Source organism: Trematomus bernacchii, unplaced genomic scaffold, assembly GCF_902827165.1.
Source record: "Trematomus bernacchii unplaced genomic scaffold, fTreBer1.1, whole genome shotgun sequence".
NCBI lineage: Eukaryota > Metazoa > Chordata > Actinopteri > Perciformes > Nototheniidae > Trematomus > Trematomus bernacchii.
In genome coordinates, this window is record NW_022987714.1 from 18,085,823 (window position 1) to 18,107,999 (window position 22,177).

At 38.3% G+C, this 22,177-nt stretch overlaps 2 protein-coding genes across 7 annotated transcripts in view; both read right to left on the minus strand.

The window, feature by feature from the left end:
• Positions 1 to 14,517, minus strand: part of LOC117491655 (kelch-like protein 25) — a 36,060-nt gene extending 21,543 nt beyond the window's left edge. The window contains exons 1-3 of the mRNA XM_034141734.1: positions 14,298 to 14,517; positions 1,142 to 1,373; positions 842 to 947 (exon numbers count right to left, since the gene is read on the minus strand). Of these exons, the coding sequence (XP_033997625.1) occupies positions 842 to 947; positions 1,142 to 1,323 (288 nt within the window). The 5' untranslated portion in view covers positions 1,324 to 1,373; positions 14,298 to 14,517. The remainder of the gene's footprint in view (positions 1 to 841; positions 948 to 1,141; positions 1,374 to 14,297) is intronic.
• A 1,454-nt stretch (positions 14,518 to 15,971) lies between these two features.
• The window catches only part of akap13 (A-kinase anchoring protein 13), a 102,854-nt gene continuing 96,648 nt past the window's right edge, over positions 15,972 to 22,177 (minus strand). For all 6 annotated transcript variants that reach the window (XM_034141740.1, XM_034141739.1, XM_034141737.1 and 3 more), the window contains exon 47: positions 15,972 to 21,078. In XM_034141740.1, coding sequence (XP_033997631.1) covers positions 21,020 to 21,078 — 59 coding nt within the window. In that variant the 3' untranslated portion in view covers positions 15,972 to 21,019. The remainder of the gene's footprint in view (positions 21,079 to 22,177) is intronic.

Sequence of the window (22,177 nt, forward strand, 5' to 3'; positions counted from 1 at the left end):
TATTGAAAAAAAGTTACATACAATTAGGAAACAGCTGCGGGTAAAATGTACCCGTTGGCGGTTCTAGTGTTAACCGTCTATAGAGTGGTATAGGAATGAGTCCTAAAACCCGAAAATGTGTCAGAATTGTACCAGTTCTGGTTCCCTCGTTTCAAAGGTTTTTTAAAACTTGTTTTTAGTTAAAGGCCTGAAATAAGGTCTGGGAGATTTTCAAGGTTTATTCTACGATGTACATTTTGGCAGCCAATTCCCTACTGATAAATGCCGTAGCTTCTATGTGTAATAAAGTGAGCGGTCAATAATAAGTGACTAAATGGGTATACTAAACGTCATCCCGGCAAACATTAGCCGCCTTAAACTAAGCTTTGAAGTCATGCCACCGTGTTGTAGTTTGTTTATAGCAACGTTAGCTTTTTACCTCTGCATTCAGGCTTCAAAAATCATAAAAGCACTGTTAATATGTAGAGATTATCCTGCTGAACAAAAGGTTTGAGTATCATAAACGTGTTAGTCACATTTTTTATTTCATATTTTAAAATCCAATGGAAAAATCTCATTGCTTTTTATTGAAGGAGCCCGTTGTGATGCTAACTTCCAAATACTTCATCACTGCACCACTCTAATAAAAAAGGCATCAAACAAATTCAACAGCACAGTGATTGTCGATCCATTAAGAAATCTATAAACTGTGAAAAGTGGACATTGAGTTCAGATTGTTCACAAGTAGTGGTTGGATGGAGGATTATTTGATGAATGCTTTCATCTAAAGAGCTTTCGAAAGAAGCTTTAAAGTTCTAAAGGAAAAATAGTGTCGATGTATCCTCTGTAACAGCGGTCGTACCTCAGGGTGTATGCTGTCTCTGAAGTTGACGTCACTGTCCAGACTCTCTCGTAGTCCTCCGCTGAACATGGCCTCAAAGTAACGACTGCATGCTGCCAAGACAGCTCTGCAGGAAACAAACAATTTAGTCAGTGAATAAAAATGGCACGGTCCTGCTCCGGAGGTCATATAAAAAACAAAAAAAGAACAAAGGAATGTGGAAAAGTATGTAGTGTATGTTACTCTCTGCTGTGGTGGCTGGGTCTACTAACTAAATGATATATATAGTGAATTTCACAAATGTTTTCGGCGTGTGTTTACCTGTGGCATGGGAAAGAGCGGTCCCCGGCCCACAGAATGACATCAGTGAACAGGCACTGTTTCCTCAAGGTGTTCAGGTGGGTCAGCACACTGTCGGGATGGGAAGGCTTGTGGAACAGCGAGATGTTCATGGAGCCTGTGCTAGTGCGGGACTTGCGATTCTCATGAACGGTCACCGACATGGTGGCCTCGTTTGGCACCTGCAGGGAGTCACTGGGCACGACCTCTCCTACTGTCCAATGGCAAGAACAGAAAAGGGGAAATAAGTCAAGTTGTAGTTCAGCAGCACATAAACTGTATCCATGCATGCATTTTCTTCTGAGTCTCAGCAAGCACATTCATTTGCATAACTAAACCTGGAAATGAGAAGGACGTTATCCCAGCTTAGTTTAATTCCGATTGGTCGATTTGGACATTTTAAGGAAACTAAGGATGTTTTGATCAAGGGAACATGTGCAGTCATATCAATCCGCAGTAAGAAGTTAATTGTAGGTAAAGAAAAAAAGTTTTCCTCCATAAGGAAACATCATGGAATACTTAAGTTTTATATTTGCGATGAGCAGGACACTTCTGATTATGATGGCTGAACTGTCCCCGGTAAAAAAAAATGAACAAGAAGAAGAAAACAGACTGATTGCATCGGGGACCCTGCTCGTCCTGTCGGGGTTCTTTTCTCATTAAGGAGCGGCTCGCTGCACATCATCCATTACATAACGGAACAAAAAGAGACAAGAATAAGAGACCTAGCTGTGAGACTAAAGGCTACTCCTGTGTAAGAGACAACCTGAAATCTAAACCCATCTTACTCGTTTAGACCACATGTTACTTTGGTTCATTCTGCTTCATCTCTTCCTTCCTTTCATCTTTATTTATTTTGTCTTCTGGGTAACATCTTCTAATTGCCTTTCATCTCAGATTCCATTGTTATTTTACTCGTATATCTACTTTCCCCAGGAGAGCCAGGGAGCGCACAGCCACCCGTCTTTAATGAGAAGATCTGAGGTGTCTGAAGCTACGCCTCCGCTGTTATCTGCTGCAATATTGTTAATTGTTTAACAAATGTCTCCAAACCCAATATAACGGTAATTTAATTGCATTTTTAGGCAGCAAACTTTTACATTGGAAGAGCTTTGGAGGCTATAACTCTTCCTCTCATCCATGCTGGCCCAAGGAGACAAAGGAGGATTCATGTCAGTGTCAGTGTATACTGACATGAGCATGTGAGTGTGAAAGACCTAAATACAATTCAAAATATCCTTAAAAACAATCAAAGTCACATATCAGTGCATTTCACTGCTTCCCTAATTAATACCAATATTTAAATCAGGTTTTTATTTATTTATTATAACCCAAAATGGGTAGTGCTGATTTAAGCCTTCGGGGTATAGGTTTGTGTGCATGTAAATGGTCTGCAAAGGCTAGCATCCCTGTGTTCCCTCCAGAGGGAGTTTCTCTCTCAACAATTATAAAGTTTCCCATTTAGAAAATCTAATTTTACAAAAAAGGGACGAATAGACAAATATAAGCCAACAAGCTTCTCCTCACATCAATGGTAAATAAACTCGAGGATGTTATTTGTATTTATTGTCAGATGAATTCATGTAGACTAACGACAAACCACTCTACAGTACAAGAAATGCTGTCATCAGCCTCAGCTGTGTGTGTGTGTGAGTGCATCCATCTAAATGTGCTGACATGCAGTTTTCGACCTGAGCCACAATAGATCAGTCATGAGGTGAGTGGTGTTCCACAGATCACAATAGAGGCTAGACAGCAGGCTCTATGTGGCTGCATTGTGTTCAATGAACAAAGAGGAGCACATACATACAGTTAACACAACCACACATCATAGTAGATGTCACAGTGTAAGGCCGACGACACAACGCTGAGCTTGGATGTCTGAGATTTCACGTGTGTTTACTGTAAGTTTAATGACTACAATACATCTAAGAGCACAAAACAATTGAAGTGTTAATACATTTGAAAGTCAAATGTTGAGTGCACAGCTTTATGCAGGAGGGAGGATAGCATCGTATCAGATGATGATTGAGGAATGAACGAGGAACTGTGTAGCTCAATCAGAGTCTGCAACGAGGATTCTCACACTCCTAATGATTAAAGCTGCAAACTAAATACCCTGAACTCTCAATCTGAGAGCAATGGGTCATCTATTCAATATGACCTGGAAGATGAGAGCAAATCCTGCTAGATCCTTCCAAGTGCTTTCAAAATGACAGTAAGGACAGGGCCATTGTTCAATCCTCTGGTTCAAAAAAAGAGCATAATGAACGGTCTCCATCACCAATTACTGAAAAACAAAGATGCTGCTCAATGGGTCTCGAAGGATTTCAATGCCAAGGACCAATAGGAGAAATGTTGGTCAAATATGATCAGTTTATTATTTGGTTTGAAAATGAGGGAAAGGTTACATTTAAGAATGAGATCATCAATGCTTATGATTTCTGTTTTGTTGAAAAGTAGATAGATGTCAATAGAGGTGTGCATAACGCAAACAAAAATATATATATATATATATATATAATATATATATAGTCTATGCGAGTATATATATATATATACTGTGTATATAATATATATAGTATATATACTGGTGTAGATAAATATTAATATTACTGTGTAGATAGATATATATATATATATATAGATATAATAACTGTGTAATATATTATATTAAATAGTAATATATATATACGTGTATTAATATATGATATCCTCTATATATATCTCGTATATCATATACTGTGTATATACTAGTATCATAGAGAGAGAGAAGGGGGATAGAGAGAGAGAGGAGAGAGAGAGAAAGAGAGATATAACGGGGTAGAGGAGAGATATAGAGTATATATAGAGAGAGATATAGATAGAGATAAGGACTGGGTGATGTAGAGATATATATGAATATATATAATGGGATGATATAGATATATATAGACTGTTATAGATATATATAGATATATATATATATATATATATATATATATATATATACATATACATATACATATACATATACATATACATATACACATACATACATACATATATATATATATATATATATATATTGCAACCCTATACACCAAAACTCTTAACACAAAGATGTTCCCTCAACCTCTGGCCTACATATGGTCATAAAACATGTTTAACTATTTGTTAACCAACACAAATGTAGGCCAGTCTAATACATAACATTTTAATTAGACGTGCTACTGCCGACCTTTTCAGTCCCAGAGAGAATCCTCTCTACCGGCCCATTAAAGGCAGGGATCATGCAGGCCACCTTGGCCAGTTTGGCCCACCTGGGATACATTTCTGTGAAATCACTTATGAGGACTTAGCAGGTCTATTCAGTCTATTTGTAATACATATGGGGAAATGATGTTTCATCAGACATTATGACCGGAGAGATTTACATTTGCCAGACTTTGGCACATATGTTCCCAATAAGAGTCTGGGATACAGCCACCAACAGAAACACAAGTCTGGATTATCGTGACTTTTTACTAAAAGGTTTTTTGTATTTCTCCAACCTAAGTGATTTTAAGAATAGCAAGTTAAGTTTATTCAAAATGTTCCCGTTATCTATTCTACCATACAAAAATTATGAGACCACTCATCAGTTTTTTTTAAATCTCAATCTCTACATGTATGGCAGCCATTCCAGTGTCTGTTGAATTCCAACACAGAGAAACGTTGTCAGTAGTTTATAGAATAAAATAAAATAAAAGAAGCATTCCGTGAGGAGAAGCTATGTAAACGACTAACTGACACGTGACGCACATATAAGGTCCCAGCACTTAATCTTAATACATAGTGTAAGCCATTGTTATACTGCTTTTTGTTGAACATAAGAAACTATAAAAAGTCTAATGTCCTCCATAAAAAAAATCACTATCCAATTACATTATAGAGCTGCATGCAGCACATTGATTTGTTCAGCCCCCCAATGCTTTCTCTCATAAATAATATGAAAGCAGGTGGGCAGCCCAAAGGACTCAGGTCTGAGACCGCCACATGTAGAATTGAATTCTGTGGGAAACATTTACTGTCCATTTGTAGCAATATCATATAACATAAGTTCTTTTGTAAAAATAAATGTTTAAAACGATTTAGAATTTTGATTCTTACATGAATTGATTTTTCCAGCACCCCTGATAGAGGGCCCCCTTTTTTATTTTGCCTTTATTTATACAGGTGTAAAAATCTCATTGAGACACAAGGTCTCATTTGCAAGAGAGACCTGTCAGTGGTAACACTACCACACAAAGTTACAGACAGACAGGACACTAAACACAGAGGCAACAATAAAATACAACATCGTAAAAAAAGTAGTCATTGAAATCCATATAAAGTATTCAGATATAGCAGGTGCAAACACCCACAGATGATTTCTCCAGCTTTATGTGTCCTTACGGTACGTCCACACGGCAGTGTCGCGTTGAAGCTTGCCGGTGGGCGTGTCTGGCGTGCGACCAACAACCAAACACATTAATCTCCCGCCCCGGACACACAAGCATATGATTTGATTGGCTGGCGCTTCCGTCGATGCTTGAAAAGTTGAACTTTTCTCAACTTTCGAAGCGAGCAACGGAGGCAAAGCGACGCGACAGAACCACAATGCAGTTTGGCAAAGCGTGATGTCACCCCATTCAAAGTGAATGGGAAGCGTCTCTGTTGAAGTACGCGACGCTGCCGTACCGTTAAAGTGTCCTTAAGTAACACATCACATGGCATGTTCATGTAGCTACTCAGAAATAAAGCTAAATGACGCTCCAAAGTTACTGATTTCTGGGCAGGGGTAAACCGACATGGCAATTTTCACAGTGGCCCTTCCAGATCAGACCTCAAAATATTTAAATCCTGTTGGGTGTAGTTTTTGCTGACGATGCGATGTGAGGTTTGGTGTCAGGGGCCTTCATAAGGACGTCACGGAAAAATATATTTTTTAGTAACTTATCAAATCAAAGACAACATTTCGAATGTGACACACATATGACTACATACTCATTTCAAAACAGTACCGAAGGTATCGTAAGTATGAATCTGTTAAAATTAGGGCTGTCAAGTTAACGCAAACATTTTTTAACGCCACTAATTATTTTAACGTGCGATTAACGCATGTGTATTTGTCCTCGGCCCGCCCCGTAGTTTCAGAGCCCAAAGGCTTGACGTTGTTGTTAGTTGGATGGTGGGAGATTCTAGCGAGAGATATGGATACAAAAAAAAGGTGTTTTAAACAGCAAGCCAAGCACACAGCTGATGCTGACAGCCCCGCTTTGACTGAAGATGAAGACAGAGGAGCGGCATTTCACTGACAACTGTAAACAGGCTTGTCTGTTTGAGCAACTGGCTCAGTGCAGAGAAGTAGACAGGGTTTTGAGAGAGAGAGAGAGAGAGAGAGAGAGAGAGAGAGAGGTTCCAGGTTGTTATATTCAGGAGAATATTTATCGACTGACTGCCCTAGTTCAAATCTGAAAGGAAATAAAAACTAATAAATTCAGTGTTGTATGCATTCAGTACTACATTGTAAACAACACTCATCGGTGGTAAAACCAGCAGGTACAGCAAGTCAACATCAGCTGTTAGCAGCAGTATGTTGAAGCACATGGGATTCATTGTTCTGTTTACACGATATTCATACAACCGATAATGTATAAGATTACCTTTTGGCATATAACATTTCCCATCAACTTAATCTAGCCTCTTAATTTTGCTCTCAAATTGCACCAGATTGGCACATTCAAATCAAACACACTTTAAAAACATAGTCTTAATATTTTCTCATATTGTAGAAAAAATTGTTTCTTTCAATATTGTTTAGCCCTTATTAGAACAACAGTTGTGTTTTAAAGCAGGAGAAAGAAATGCTCCGTCTTTAAAAAAAAGTCAAATATTTTGTTGCTAAAAATCAATGAACAGCCACAATAAATATCCATAACCTCATATAAGTCAAAGTATCATGGTTATCATATTGTCCATATCCGTCCAACCTTAGTTGACCTAATGTTTACATTTTGGGTGGAGCCCTCAAACACTTATCATTTTGAACAAACAACCCTCATAGCCATACTGCTGGTTATGATCACCATTTGCATAGGCAGAGTGCTCACACATTAATAATAAAATACAGATTTACATTTTTGATGCAAAAAGTCATGCTGTAAATTAAACAGCATAGAAGGCTGTGCTGTTCTCAGTCCATTCATCTGGATCTTCTGTTGCACAGTCTCATACTAAGATCTAAATGTCAATAATTCCAGACAGCAGCATTTCCGTTCAAAGGTCATCCTCTTGAGAACTGGCCAAAGGTTAGGCAGTGATTCAACACAACTAGATTTAGTGTAGCAGTAGGCTTATTTTTCCAGGGAACTGATTCATGCTTAGAACTCCAAATAGGTGGAAAGAGTGGTGTTTCTTTTATCTAAAAGATTTACTCAAAACTCAGACACTTCATAAACCAGAGACATGTCAAATATAGTGTAATCTGAGCAGGAACAGTATTCAATTGCAGAGGGACTATAGTGTGTTTTCTTTACAGAAGGTATATACCATTACCGGTTTCCCATAGGCCGTCAAGTAACCTAATTTTCCCAACCAACCCCACAAAAACAAAATGTGGAGTGGTGCAGGAATGAGTCCTTAACCCAGAAACTAATTAGCATTTTAGCACTTCCCTCTTCTCAAAGTCAGTTTTTTACATTTGTTTTTTCATAAAAATAGTATCTAGTTTAAGTGTCTTGAGAACAGCGGTTGCTAACAAGTGACTAAATGAGACCAATAAATGTCTTCAGCCTTAAGCTTAGAGGTGGTGACATGAAGTAATGTGTTGTATAATGTTTATAGAATTATGTTAGCTTTTTACTTTTGGCTATTATTTTATAGCAATTGACTTTCAACTATCATAACATGAGTGGTACTATTTGGAGATTACCCTGCACAACAAAACATGGAGGTATCATAAACGTGTGTTTGCCATAAATGTTATTTTCTGCAATAATTCAAATTCCAATGAAAGAAATCCCATTGGCCTTTTTGGGGGAGCCCTAGCAATGCTAACTTCCTGCACCACTTTATTACAAGCTTATTAAAAGAACACACAAGGAGAAAATGGTCACACGTGAGAAGCTGAAACCAGCCCAATGTTGACTTGAACTATAGGATGATGATCAATTGTTTGTTTTTTGCCATTTACCAATTGATGAATGAACACAACAGCACAATGTTTACAGGGTATTATATCTTTTAGCTAATTTAAGTGATTAGGCAGCTGAAATTCTGCCATGCTAAGTGGCCAATCACTTATAGCTTTCATTACAAAAATCATTACTAACCATTATGAGCACAATGCAAGGAAGAGGGAGAGTATATGAGACACTTTACTGGACCAGTTGGGATGAATCATGGCTGGGGGGGGGGGGGGGCAGGCAGAGATGACCAAACAAAAGGAATATTAAAAAGGGTGTCAGGCTTCATTCCACTTGCAGGCTAACTTACGGTGACAGAAGCTGCTGACCCAGGCACAGGCACTGACAGTCAGGAGGTGGGGGGGGCTCTGCATCCCAGGACGGCTACACAGGACTAATGAACACAGACCAGTTAAGGGAATATGCACTGCACTGCATTCATCAACCCATATTAAAGTAGTGAGGGGTGTGAGGGGGAAGGCAGTGATACATTCTAACAAAACAGTTTCAGTGCACAGTGAAGGGTGAACATTTTCATATCGAACACTAAAGTGTTGAAATAAGCAAATACAGAACAGAAGACATACATATAAATATTGTAGCTCCAGGGAAAGTTAAACACACATTTATATGTTAACTAAAGTTAATGTTATATCCATCTTTTATCAACACCCCAAACATGCACACACACACACACACACACACACACCTCGTCAGTGGAATATCAACAGAGCTGCTGAATAGACCTCTGTAAGGAACCCGGTAGTCAATAAGCTTTAACTTGTTTGCCAAAAATTGGCATAGCTGCAACACTGGCTGTGTTGCCCATGGCAGTGTGTGCTTGTGAGCATGAGCATGCCCGTGCGTGTGTGTGTGTGTGTAGTGGTGTTGATCATAAAAGTAGCGAGTCCCTGGACCAAAGGTGGACATTTGTGTGGGTCACCAAAAGAATCTCGGTTCCAACTAAGGACTCAATCGAAAAAGGCCAGATGTAAAAAAAAAAAAGAAAAAAGTAAGGAGCACATTTTTCTTTTTGTAAAAACAGCATGTGATCTGTTTTGAAACCCGTCAAAGAATCAAAATCAACAATTGAATTCAATTATTACATTTAAACAAACTACTAAATCGTAAATAAAGTACATTATTCCAAAGTTGAATTTAATTTGGATAATAATATGGGAATAATAAACGGAGCGCTCTCCCCCCCTCCTGACAACCCGTCCGTATCGTCTTATGCAGCTCAGAGGATCCCGTAAGGATTGATCCAACACAAAACATCCAAATGTAATTGTTAATAGTTAGTTTACCCAGTGTCAGAGTTAGATAAAATAGCTAAGTGTCATAGGTCTAACTTCAGGTGTTTGTTCACCGTCAGCAGAACCTGATCCTGATCACTGATCTCTCTCTCTCACGATCGACTATACTTCCCTGGCGTTTGTGTCCATATCCATCAGATCTAGCTAGCTCTAGCTCGTGATATGACTGCCTGCTTATCAATAGACAAAAACTAACTGAAAACTAGAAAATGCATTTCCTGCTGAAAATGCGTGCGAATGCTGTAAACTGTGTACATTTTTGGCTGAAAATGCAGAATATGTTATTAGTTGAATGGTCTCTGTAGATGCTTTCAGCTACAGAGACCAAGTCAGTGTGTTGCTGAACTTAGCGGAGAAATGCAGAAAAGTGAAATGATTTGAACCAAAATTGTTACAGCTCAAATGCATTGCAATGACTTTTTTGAAAACTTGAAAGTGAAATGTTAAACTGGAAGAGTAGGAAAAATAGTGAAGAAGCTTAATATTTAAAAGAATTTTTTTTAAAAGGTATAAACAACTAAATGTATAGCCTCAATGTCCTGAAATAGTGCTAGTTGCACAGCATTCCACTAACTAAATAAAAATCACAAATCTGAAAATGTTGTGTACAAAACATAAAACAAATTAAATGTGATATAAAAAGAAAATGGATTGAGTCAGAAAGTAAGGGATTTAGTCTCTCCTGTGATGATTGACTATGAACAGAGCAACTCGTCTGATAGACGCACAGAAGGTGAGAAAATTGTTTATTTTGTTCCTCTTGGATTTGAATGTGTCAGAAACACAGGACGTGTACCTACTAGCAACATCAGTGTGAGACTGATGAAGAGAGAAATGAGCGCTGACCTTTCTCTGATGTTTGTGTTGATGATAATATTAACATGATTCATCAGTTGGCACTAGCGCTTATGTGTGCTTATATATCAACTCAAAGTGAAGTAGATTTGGAAGGTTGCTCCAAAAGACTGCGCCACGGACATGCTGGGTCAGGAACCCAACCAACACTTCCTTTGACCACATCCACCTGATTCTCTACATGCGTGTCCTTATTGGCAAATGTTTGGGATTCTTTACTTCCAACATAACCAGATTTTTGAACAGCTGTTGCTGCTATTTTGGTGAATTTGTTCACTTATGAAAAAAGGGAAATATTTTAATGTCCTGCTCCAATGTTAGAGAACGTAATTAAATGTTCCCCTTAACTGTAATCATTAAATAATTTTGAATGTTTAAAATAAAATGAGTTTCAACAAATCCTTACTTCAGAATGGTCTTCCTGCATGTCTTTGCCATGTATCTTTCCCATACGATTCTCAAGTATATCAGGGTGCCTTTCATGGAGTTGGAAGAGAATCTAATATAACTATCAACAGGCACACCATTCACAGAGTGGTTCTGGAATGAGTCCTTAAACCCAGAGATTAGCTACCGTGATGCTGTTTTTTTTTACAGCCGAACGTTAGCTTTTTATGTTTTGGTGATTGCATTTAGACTTCAAAGTATTTAAGTAATGTTCATATGTGGAGGTTATCCTGCTGAACAAAACGTGTAAGTATCATAAACGTTTGTTTGCCACAGAGCTTATTTTCTGCAATATTCCAAAATCAAATGTATTTATTGCAGAGTGAGCCCTTGCAATGCTAACTTCCGAATCCGCCAACAAAATATACGTCACTGAAACACTGACATTGACACACACAAACTGATCCTAAGTCTACTTTTCATGTATCTGGGAAAATCATACATCACCATATTTTGACCAGATACCTTGATATCAATATTGTGACAATATTGTATGGTTGACTTGATACTTTGACACACTCATCAGTAGGGATGCTCCGATCACCAATTTTGGGGCCGATCGCCGGAATCAGTATCGGCCGATACCGATCGCCGATCCGATCGAGTGGGTGGGGGCTATGGGGATCTTCCATTTAAAGTGATGTTTAAAACTCAGTTAATGTGGCTCATTCACTGGCGCTTCCACAAACAACAACCAACATAATTATTACATTCAAATGAAGTACATTATTCAAGTTTACATTCACTTGGGATAATAACACGGGAGAAATGAGCGGAAGCGCTCTCTTTTCCTCTCTCCCCCTCTCTCTCTCCCCTGACAGCCCGTCAGTATTTCATGCAGCTCACTGATCCAGTAATGAGTGACCCGACAGTGAAGAATAAACATATTTATAACTAGTTTAGCTTGTTCCAGAGGTAGATAAAATAGCTAAGTGTGTTAGGTCTAACTCTTAATGTGTGTTCTGCTCCGCTCACCGGTCCGTCACAGCGGGTGGAGCTGCAGGATTTCTGCTTCACACACACGTTGCATACCACTATTTTACTGTCATTTTCGGACACCTTAAAATACTGTTAGACTGGTGAAGCCATTTTGGCGAGCTTGTTTTGCCGCGCACAGAGTAAAGTGTCATGTATTTTACGTCATGTGATCGGCTCTCCCGATCGGCATCTATAGAGAGCACCGATCGATCTGCAGAGAGTGAATATCGGCCGATATCGATCGGCGGCCGATCGATCGGAGCATCCCTACTTATCAGTTATTTAGATATGAGGAAAAAAAAGTAAAAATAAGTTGAATTCAGAACATTCAGAAATGTCTTCACTGCTACTGCCTTGAAAAACAACTTAACAATTAAAATAATACAATACAAAACATTTAGTTGATGCAAGATTGACAAGAAGAGTGTTTATGTGTGTACATCCAATTCAGCTGGAGTAGTCCTCTCTGTCTATTGTATGGAAGACAAAGTTTCCTTTCCATTAATTTTCCTGCATGCCTCATATCATCTCTGTTAGTAGTTTTTGTGCATCATCTAATCTCTCTAACCCCTTGACATTTAGCACAGCGGAAAGAAGGGAAGCAGAGAAGAAGAAGAATTATACTTGATTAGATCAGAGGAAAGAATCAGATACGGCTCTCTAGCTCATGACATTAATGTTATAGAGTTATGGCTTCAGCGGTTATGACATATGATATTTTTATCAGATCAATAATTCAATAAACCTCAGCACTTGCTGCTTCATAAAAAATACACTATCAGACGGTATGGACTTATACTACAATAAGAGAGAAGTTATCAAGTACAGCAAACGGAATTCCGTTTTTTTTTCTATATCACAAACACAGGAACATACAGTGTCACACACTAAATTCCGGACAGTATTTTCCTACAGGTAAAAGCACCAAGACACATGTGGTCTAAACAAATATATGATCAATACATTCACCTGTGTAATAATGACTGAGCCAATTATTCAAACTAATGTTGTCAAACACATTGTGTGTTTGTGTCTGACTTTTTTAAAGTGTGCTGCAATGTAAAGCTCTGTAAATCATCTGTCTGCAATGCATTATTCAATGTTGCAGTGAACCAGGATGGCTGCATAATTAAAGACAAAAACAAAGAAATGCTACTGAAAGACAACAACAATAAAAGAAACAGGTCATTCCCAGCATTCCAGCTGCTGACATCAGGCCAAAGACTGAAGGTCCTCATTCATTTCTGAAAAGAACTATAAGAAATTCTTTATTCCATCGGCTGTGGCCATCCTCAATAACAGCCAGTTTAAATAAGGCTCCCCTCACACACACACACGCCTTGCCTCAAACTTAAGCTCCCTTTTCAAGCATCAAGGATCCTTCTTAGGGAATTCTGCCACCAACATCATCACCTGATTTTAATGAATACTACATTATTTATTTGTAATACAAATTATAGTTTAATGGACCCAAGCCAGTGGAAGAACTAACCACTGCACTTTTATTAAGCCTTATTATTTATTTAAGACGCAATTTCCCTATTTGTGTGTGTATGAGTTGTATTTTGTACTGTATATAGTGAGTGTTACTTTTATCTTATTTGCCAGTGCCAAATACACATTTCCATTATATGGATTATTAATAAATTATACATTTAATGGACAATAAAGTATTTTGAATACGAGTCTGAGAAACAAAACAAAGGAATGCCTTCTATGACTGGCAGCGAAATGGACAAGAATGAAAATCCACAGGTAACAATGCTTACAGTAAGGAATCTACGATATTCAATTAACAGGGTTGAATTGGACTAGTTGGTCCACGTTGTAAACAACCTTCAGCAAGATTAGCTAGGAGTGGTTAGCCTCCAAGCTAATAACTGAGTAACTTGCTCACTCGACCAGCGCCTGGTTCTGGTTAGGAGGTGACGCTCAATGTGTACGGTAACTGTTAACTGTCTGTAAATAAAGATATATGGTATGCCTTCAGGGAAATATGTCCATGTCTTCTAATGGAAACAAGTTCAGCAGTAACGTAAACTAACATTACACACAGTAAGCGACGTTGCGCTAGCTTTGCTGTGCACCAACTTCAATGGCCATACCGAAGCACTTCAACTCAACTAACGCTACCTGTAAAAAAGTAGCCGCAAAACAAATACTTTAGTCTCAAATTCACCACAGCAGATTACATTGGGTCTCTGGGCATTTACGTCAATTGATAAAACACAAAGTAAGCTACGGTAATTTTTCTGACAAACAATATAGTTGAGATGCCTTCACTGCCATTCCACTTTGTGTCTGCATCTGACTGTACGCACAGGAAATACAAACAAAACAGGTTGTTTTACTTACAGTTATAATACTTGAAAGTGTAAAGTTAAATCCTTGGAACGAACAGCATCGGTTTCGTTGATAAAAACATGATATTTATGTGGCAATAGCTGAAGTATGTCTGGTGTCCCTGCCTGTCTGACTGGTTTTGGGAAAGAAAAAAACCTGCTCTGGCACCAGCAACCAATGGCTTTGGATGTAATCGTGACTGACGTCTCCCCAACCAATTACCAGTGTCGAGCCCTTGTGGTTGGTCTCTCAGCCAATAAAGTAAGACTAGGCGGGATTTTATGGGATTTGACAAACGCGAGTGACATTTGCTTGGCCCAATCCCTGCAGTGCAAACGCGACAATTTAAAAGTAGGCGGTATTTCGACAGTTGTATTAACCAATCAGGTAAAGTGGAGAGCTGATATTAATGGCGGCAGCAAAACAATAGCACGTTGGGGCTTGACAGGGTACATATTTCAAAGAAAACCAAGAAATCATCAGGTGATGAAGAACAATCCAAGATGTGGGAAGCAAAAACCCTGTCCACAGTATGTATCTACTGTAAGGTGTGATATTTTCTTTGAACAGAGGCAACAACTGTTTTTCCATTTCTCTTTTCTCTCTCTCAAGCATGAATCCACTTTGCCCCCCCTGGTGTATGAGAATCAGTGTAGGCTGCAACCCCTTTATATACAGTCTATGGCTGCAACATGCAGGTGGTTCAGGCAGTGTTCAGTTCCACGTGTTTTGCTCAATTATTTAGAGGCAACTTTAAAATTGTGTAGGCCAGATATACCTTTTCCCCGTACATTTTTGTTGGCAACCTTTTGGGAACATTCTTGCCTTTTTTCCATTAGATGTACACCTTGAATTGTGTTTTATATTATTGGTTAGTTAGTTAGTTAGTGAGGTCATTCTTAACCCAGTGTTTGAATTATAAAATGAAAATTGGAAAATGACACACAATCTTGTCAAAAGTAATCCCTCTTGAGTTGTCTGAATAGTCGGTATAGTTGAATAAATAGTGTAACATTCTGCTGGTACCAATGGGCTAAAGGGGGAATCCTGCATCTCAAGGACCAATGTGAAAATTGTCATATGGTTAACTTTGAATACATGAAACATTATAACTTTTTGGCAAATACAGATTTCTGAAAATATCTTCTGCTCAGGCACTTTAATCTTTCAGTTCTGAATTGTTTCTGGGATCTGGCCCAGAAACAATTCAGATTCCTATGTCATTTGAGTATTATCTCCAAAAGACTGCAGATACAGTACAGGTTTTCATTAAACTGTACGGAAGCCAATTTGTTGTGAGGCAAATAGAAACATTTAAACCATCATTTGAGCATTGGAACAACTGTTTTATTCAACATAGCAGCTTGGGTAATGGTCATATTCTGTCTCTTAGAACAAAAGACTGGTTCCTGGACATATTGTAAACATTTACATTTTAAATGTATAATTTTGTCTGAAGATTCCTAGTTTTTGGAATAGGGATGATCAAACAGGAACGTTTGTGTCCATCAATGGTGCAACGTCCACCCAATATACCCTTTTCAGCTCCAGGCTGATTTGGACCATTTTTCAAGATATTTTCTAACTAACCCTTCAAGTTATTTATAGTTCATTCTTCTTGCGTTTTGTTAGTCTCCTTACCATGACCCTCTCCCCCCCTCTCCGTCAAAATAACCACACAAAATATGTCACATGACAAACAGCATAGTTATTTATTGAGAAAAAATACTGTACAGGGAGGACAGATAAATAAAGCTTTATTATTAATTAAAAAAAACATCATTCAACTAAACAAAATCCACAGTTATCAGTACTTTGGAAGTTCAAATTTGTACATAAAACATATTTACAAAATGTGTTGCTTTGCCCTTTTTTATATTTGTGCATAAATTGAAAAAAAAATACACTTTGTACCTTTTGTTTTTAGTACAAATACATGTCAAAAAGATCACAGTGCAAAAACTGTAATGTGAGTTTGTAAAATTCCATATACATGTTTTTTCTAGTGCACGCTGAATGATGACACTGCGGAGGAGAGAACCAGGCGTCCCAGCCTCATAAGCTCTCTGATCAAACGTTTTTTTCCCGTGATTTAGCTTATTTTGTTTCAGGCATCGAAGGCTACAGATTGTTTATTGAGCTGTATAACTGTACAGGGGAAACAACAGCCCCACATCCCACAACTGAACTCATTTCCACTCATTAAAATGACAGATGATGAAACCCTGAAGGACGTCATTTCGCCGGATGATAAGTGTTTATTGGTGTTTAAACTAATCTCCTCCTCACAGCAGGATTCTAGCTGCTACCACATGGTGCTGTGATCTATGCTAAGAGAGCATCACCAAAATGAAAAAGATAGAAGTTTTAGTAAATGAATGAACACTGTGTTTACTTTTTAAGAAGGGGAATAGATGGGGATTATGTGCTTGTTAGTCTTTCTAAAGCTTCTGACATCTGAGGTTGTTTAATTAACAAAAATCACTAATACTACAAATGTGACAAACACCATGTTTCTGTAGGAGAACATAATCATTCAATAGTCATAGAATGACTTGTGGCACCTCCTGGTCTAACACATTAAGCATGAGAAATGAAATAAATTAAACAGGGTTTAAAAAAACGTCTTCGACATTTCTCTTTAAATTGGGGGAATTCTTCACCCACAATATGTCAACTACTGCTCAAAGGCTAAATCTGCCATTTTTGCATATAAAATGTAACGGTTGTTCATATTTGTATCACTGAAATTAGGAAAAAGAACCACCAGAAATGCTCCTTTAGCCTAGACCCCACAAAATGCTGCTGCTAGCTTAAAAGCTAACGACAGACAGCAGCGTTTAAGAAAACACGTCTTCATGATTTAGAATATAAACTGGTACATTTTAAAGCCATAGCTAGCTACTGAGCTCTCTATGCTTCAAACTGATATCAAGTTTTCTCCAGTGGAGTCTGCTTGAAAGCTAGTTCAGCAGGCCAAGGCATGGCATGACACGACAAAAAAGCATTAGCTTTAGCTTGAAAGCTATGTTTTAGTTCAATGTCTGTCGCTTTCTTTTAGTTTTTCTTTTTAGGCAGACAATCATTTTGATCTGACTGGTTAATGCATATCAAATATATGTTTGCGTTTTATCTTTTGAAGCAGATCTGTACGCTCGTGCACAAGTACACACCATGTCTCAATGAGGTCCTATTGAAGCTGTGTGATTCTGTATAATTAAATTGCTGTTGAAGAGACTGGTTTTGATGTAAATCTTTAGGGAAATGCAGGATTTTCTTCATGAGTTTGAACAAGTCTCTTAAGAAACATGACTGTGTGTTTGCTTCTAAAGAAGCAGACCAACTGCTGAGAGAGGGGGGATTAGAGGAGAGGAGGAGAAGGGAGAGAAGGAGGGGGAGAATGGAGAGAAGAAGGAGAATAGGGGAGAAAGGAAATTACAGGAGAGGAAGCGAAGAGGAGGAGGAGGAGGAGGAAGAGGAAGAGGAGGACTGCAGTGAGTAGAGAGTGAAAGAAAGTGAGACGGGCTCCTGCCTCTCAGTTTCAGGAGAATTGTGCTCCTCTCAGCAGCAGGATGAAATATTATTCTCCAGTCTGCTGCTTCCTATGAAATGCTTCTCTGCAGAGAATAGGAGGAGAAAATCAATTTGGTGTAAAGCTACGAGATATTATTGTGGAGGAGTGTGTGTCGGTGTGTTATCAGCACCTGCAGGGCTGTACACACTGTTTGGATTAAGAGGAAGGATTCTGGGTAGGAATTAAGAGAGCTATACTTGGTTTTAAAAGTTCAAAGCAGAGGGATTATATGGAGGTTTAAAGTATCTGCTCTTGCAAAAGAAACTTTAAAAAATATTTGTTATTATCCTCATTTCACTTATAATCCAATACATGTATGAATTGTCTTTCCAGTCAAATGTAAAACACCCATATATTGGAACACGTCTAAAATGTGGAGTTCAAAGGAGACTTGAATGCAGATAATTAAGGCCTGTCTGTGCTTATAAGTGGTTTAAAGTCTCCAGTGACTACGTGACAGTCTACTGTATGATTTCCAGCAGGTAGTAACTGTCTGTCTTTAAAGAGTGGTATTGAGTGGTGTGACAGTGAGTTTGAATATTGTTCTTACATGACGTCAAGGTAAACCCGGTGATTGTCTATTATTTGAACACTTTTACAGAAGAAGGGCTGTGAAATATTTTTGTTATTTCTAATATCAAAATGTCGGAAGCTTTTTACGTTTCATAAAAACGTCTGTTGGTATTAAGTGTCTAAATAATACAACTGAAAGTATTCCCGCCGAAAATTAGCCACCTTTAGCTTAGCGAAAGTGGCGTGAAGTCATGTGACTGTGACAGAGTTATTTTATAGCCTACCTTGAGCTTTTTATTTCTGGCGATTGCATTTACGCTTCAATAATCATCAAGTGGTGTTACTATGTGGAGATTATCATGCTGAAAAAGCATTAAAGTATTGTAAACGTGTTTGCCACAGATCTCATTTCCTGCAGTATTCCAATGGAAAAATCCCATTGACTTTCTTTTAAAGGAACCCTTGCAAAGATGACTGCGCCATTTGGTCAAAAGTTCACCAAGGAGCTACTCAATGGATTTTGTTTTATCAACTGATGTCTCCAAAGTAAGAACAAAACGTCAAGTGAAACTAATATTCAATGACAAACACCCTTCAAATGTGTAAAGAATACAAAACTACAAACTCATCTAGCTGTTTTTTTCATTCAAATGTGTCTGGAATAATTCATTCTGAATGCAGAAGTTTAAAAAACGATAACATGATATCTTCATATGATCTCAATATATGTCCTATAGAAGTCCATATATTCAATAGGAAGACATTTGTAATGCTGTTTTTATGGGTAATGCTTATAATTCTGTCTTCTCCAAATAGTCTTTTAGTAGGGTTTTTACTACAAATAACAGTGTCATACTAATCATAGGGAAACCAATGTCCAAATGGTACACTTCTTAATAATTAACTTCAATTAAATGGACATGCAAAAATACGTGAAATGTAGAAGCAAGCATACATACAGTACGGAGCCCCTGAAGTCCTGAGAGATACTCATTTAGAGCGGAAAATTAAAAAAAATAATCTTTAAGGACTTTGAGGGCTTTGACGTAGAGACAATAAAATGTTTAATTTGAAAAGCGCTTAACAACACAAGCCAACATTCACCCGTTCACACACACACACATTGACACACTGTGATGTCAGACTTTCAAGGAGCTTCCCATTTTCCCTGTAATAAGTACCAGATTACTTAAACAATTCTGATTCAATAATTAGGAAATGACAGAAGAAAATACTCATGTATATAAAGTGCATGTTAAAATCTTTGTATTCCTGATCCTGTTGAGCTGAAGTGATTGTCACACTGAGACGATTAAAGCTGAGCACTGATTCTTCTGCAGGGCTCACACGGAGCTAAATTCATACACCACCTATCCCACAGGAGTGATGTCTACATATTGGAGGTGATTATCTGAGAACGTACACTTTGAGCATGAGTCATCGCAGACTATATCTATATCTAGATATCAGACGTAAGGCACTATAAGCAGAGTGTGTCCCTCTGTGACTGACCTGTCATTGGTTGATTGTCTGTGGACACACTGACCTCTGCACAGTGTGGACAGTGAGCAATGAGGCTGGTGCACCATGTGGTGTGGTGGCTGTTACTCCCTCATATCTGACAGCTTGACTGATAAAACTGGAGTTAAAGCAAATGTGGTGACACACAAATCACACTTTAGACTAAAAGTTCAGCCAGCTTCACTGAAGCAGAGGAGCCGCTAGCACCACAAACATTCAGAGTTAGCATTAGCAATACTTGAAAGAAATGGCAGCCATAGAGCGGTGCAGGAATAAGTCCTAAAACACGGAAATAAATTAGCATCTTAGCACTTTGTCTCAAAGTCAACATTTTTTTTAACGTGTTAAGAAGTCTGAAATAAAGTCTGTGATTAACACCAGTTTAAGATATTTTCACGTTTTGTTCTACGACATGAAATATGTCATTAAATACCACAATGTTTGCTAACAAGTGGCTACTTAACGTCATAAAGTCGAACGTTAGCCGCCTTTAGCTTAGCGGTGGTAACCTAACGTTAGCTTGTTTGACTTTTCGTGATTGCATTTACACTTCAAAAGTGGTGGTAAAGTGAGATTAATATGTAGAGATTATTCTGCTAAAAAAAACATGTAAATTTAAGTGTGTTTGCCACAGAGCTTATTTTCTGCAATAATCCAAAATCCAATGGAAAATTACCGTTAGCTATTTGTCAAGGGAGCCCTTGTGATGCTAACTTCCGTTTCTGCCTACAAAAACACGTCATCCCTGCACCACTCTATGGTTGGTTCATGTTAAAGCTACATTTGAAAGCCTTAAGGCACCATGTGACTTGGTCTATCACATGACATTTTCCTATTGGTGTCCTCACATTGATCCATGGCTTTGCGTCACATCTCTAACCGCTGGAAGCTTGTCGGGGAAATTGTTGGCACTTGTGAATGACAGTCATCGGCTCACCATCATGTCCTCTGGTGTCCCCTGGAGGAGGCCAAAACTTCTATTTACCTGGGACACACGCAGGTAAGTCAGACTGTCCATTGTGTCTGACAGGCGGACATTTTAAATCCAAATAGAGGGATAAGGCGTCCTGTTTGTTGCGAGGCCTGCAGTGTGGCTCCTCAGGAAGGTGCATGGTGGTCCAGGTTCTCAGCAGAAGAAGATGTCTCCATCATTCTGAGGGTCTGACATCACTGCAGCGTTGCTTTCTAAAGAGAAATAATGACAGGTTATGATCTGGCTGAGAACATTTCTAGCACAAACTCCTGTAAAAAACGGACCTGTTTCCATGTTTATGCTAAGCTAGGCTAACATAGCGTCATATGTACAGTGCAGACTAAATTGTAAATACAATTGGTGTCAACCTGATTCTCATCAGTGATGATAAAGTAAAAGAAACCCTAATGAAGGCGTGAAGTGAAAATAGATAAGAAGAAAATGGAACCAATTTCCAATGGAAGCTGTCCAACAGATTATATACATTATATATATTTATGTTTTTTCTCAAATAATAATTTATATTATTGAGTACTTCAGAAATTCTCTCGTTAATTATTCAATAAACAAACATTTATTACCCATGCCCAAGTTGCCAACCAGACTTGTTTATTTGAAGTGAAGCAAGATTTTGTTTTGTTGTTTTTGCCTGTCCTTGTTTGTCTACCCTCCCTCATAATGTAAAGCGTCTTTGGGTTCAAGAAAAGCGCTATAGAAATATAATTTATTATTATTATTATTTAATCTTTGGTTGAATACTTGATTCTGATTGGTCAATTCATACATTCAGAGGTCTGCTTTTTTACGATAGCAGACCGCTGCTAAGGAAAGCAGATCATTAAGGCTAAGGCAATGTGATCAAGGGACTATGTGCAGTCATATCAATCCGCAGAAAGAAGTCCGGTCAATTTAATGCCGGCTCTGGCTTTAGTAAACACTAAAGGGAACAGCAGAAGAAGACAGACAGGAAGTAAACCCTAAAGGGAACAGCAGAAGAAGACAGACAGGGAGTAAACACTAAAGGGAACAGCAGAGGAACATAGACAGGAAGTAAACTCTAAAGGGAACAGCAGAAGAAGACAGACAGGAAGTAAACCCTAAAGGGAACAGCAGAAGAAGACAGACAGGGAGTAAACTCTAAAGGGAACAGCAGAGGAACATAGACAGGAAGTAAACTCTAAAGGGAACAGCAGAGGAAGACAGACAGGAAGTAAACCCTAAAGGGAACAGCAGAAGTAAACCTTAAAGGGAACAGCAGAAGTAAACACTCAAGGGAACAGCAGAAGTAAACACTCAAGGGAACAGCAGAAG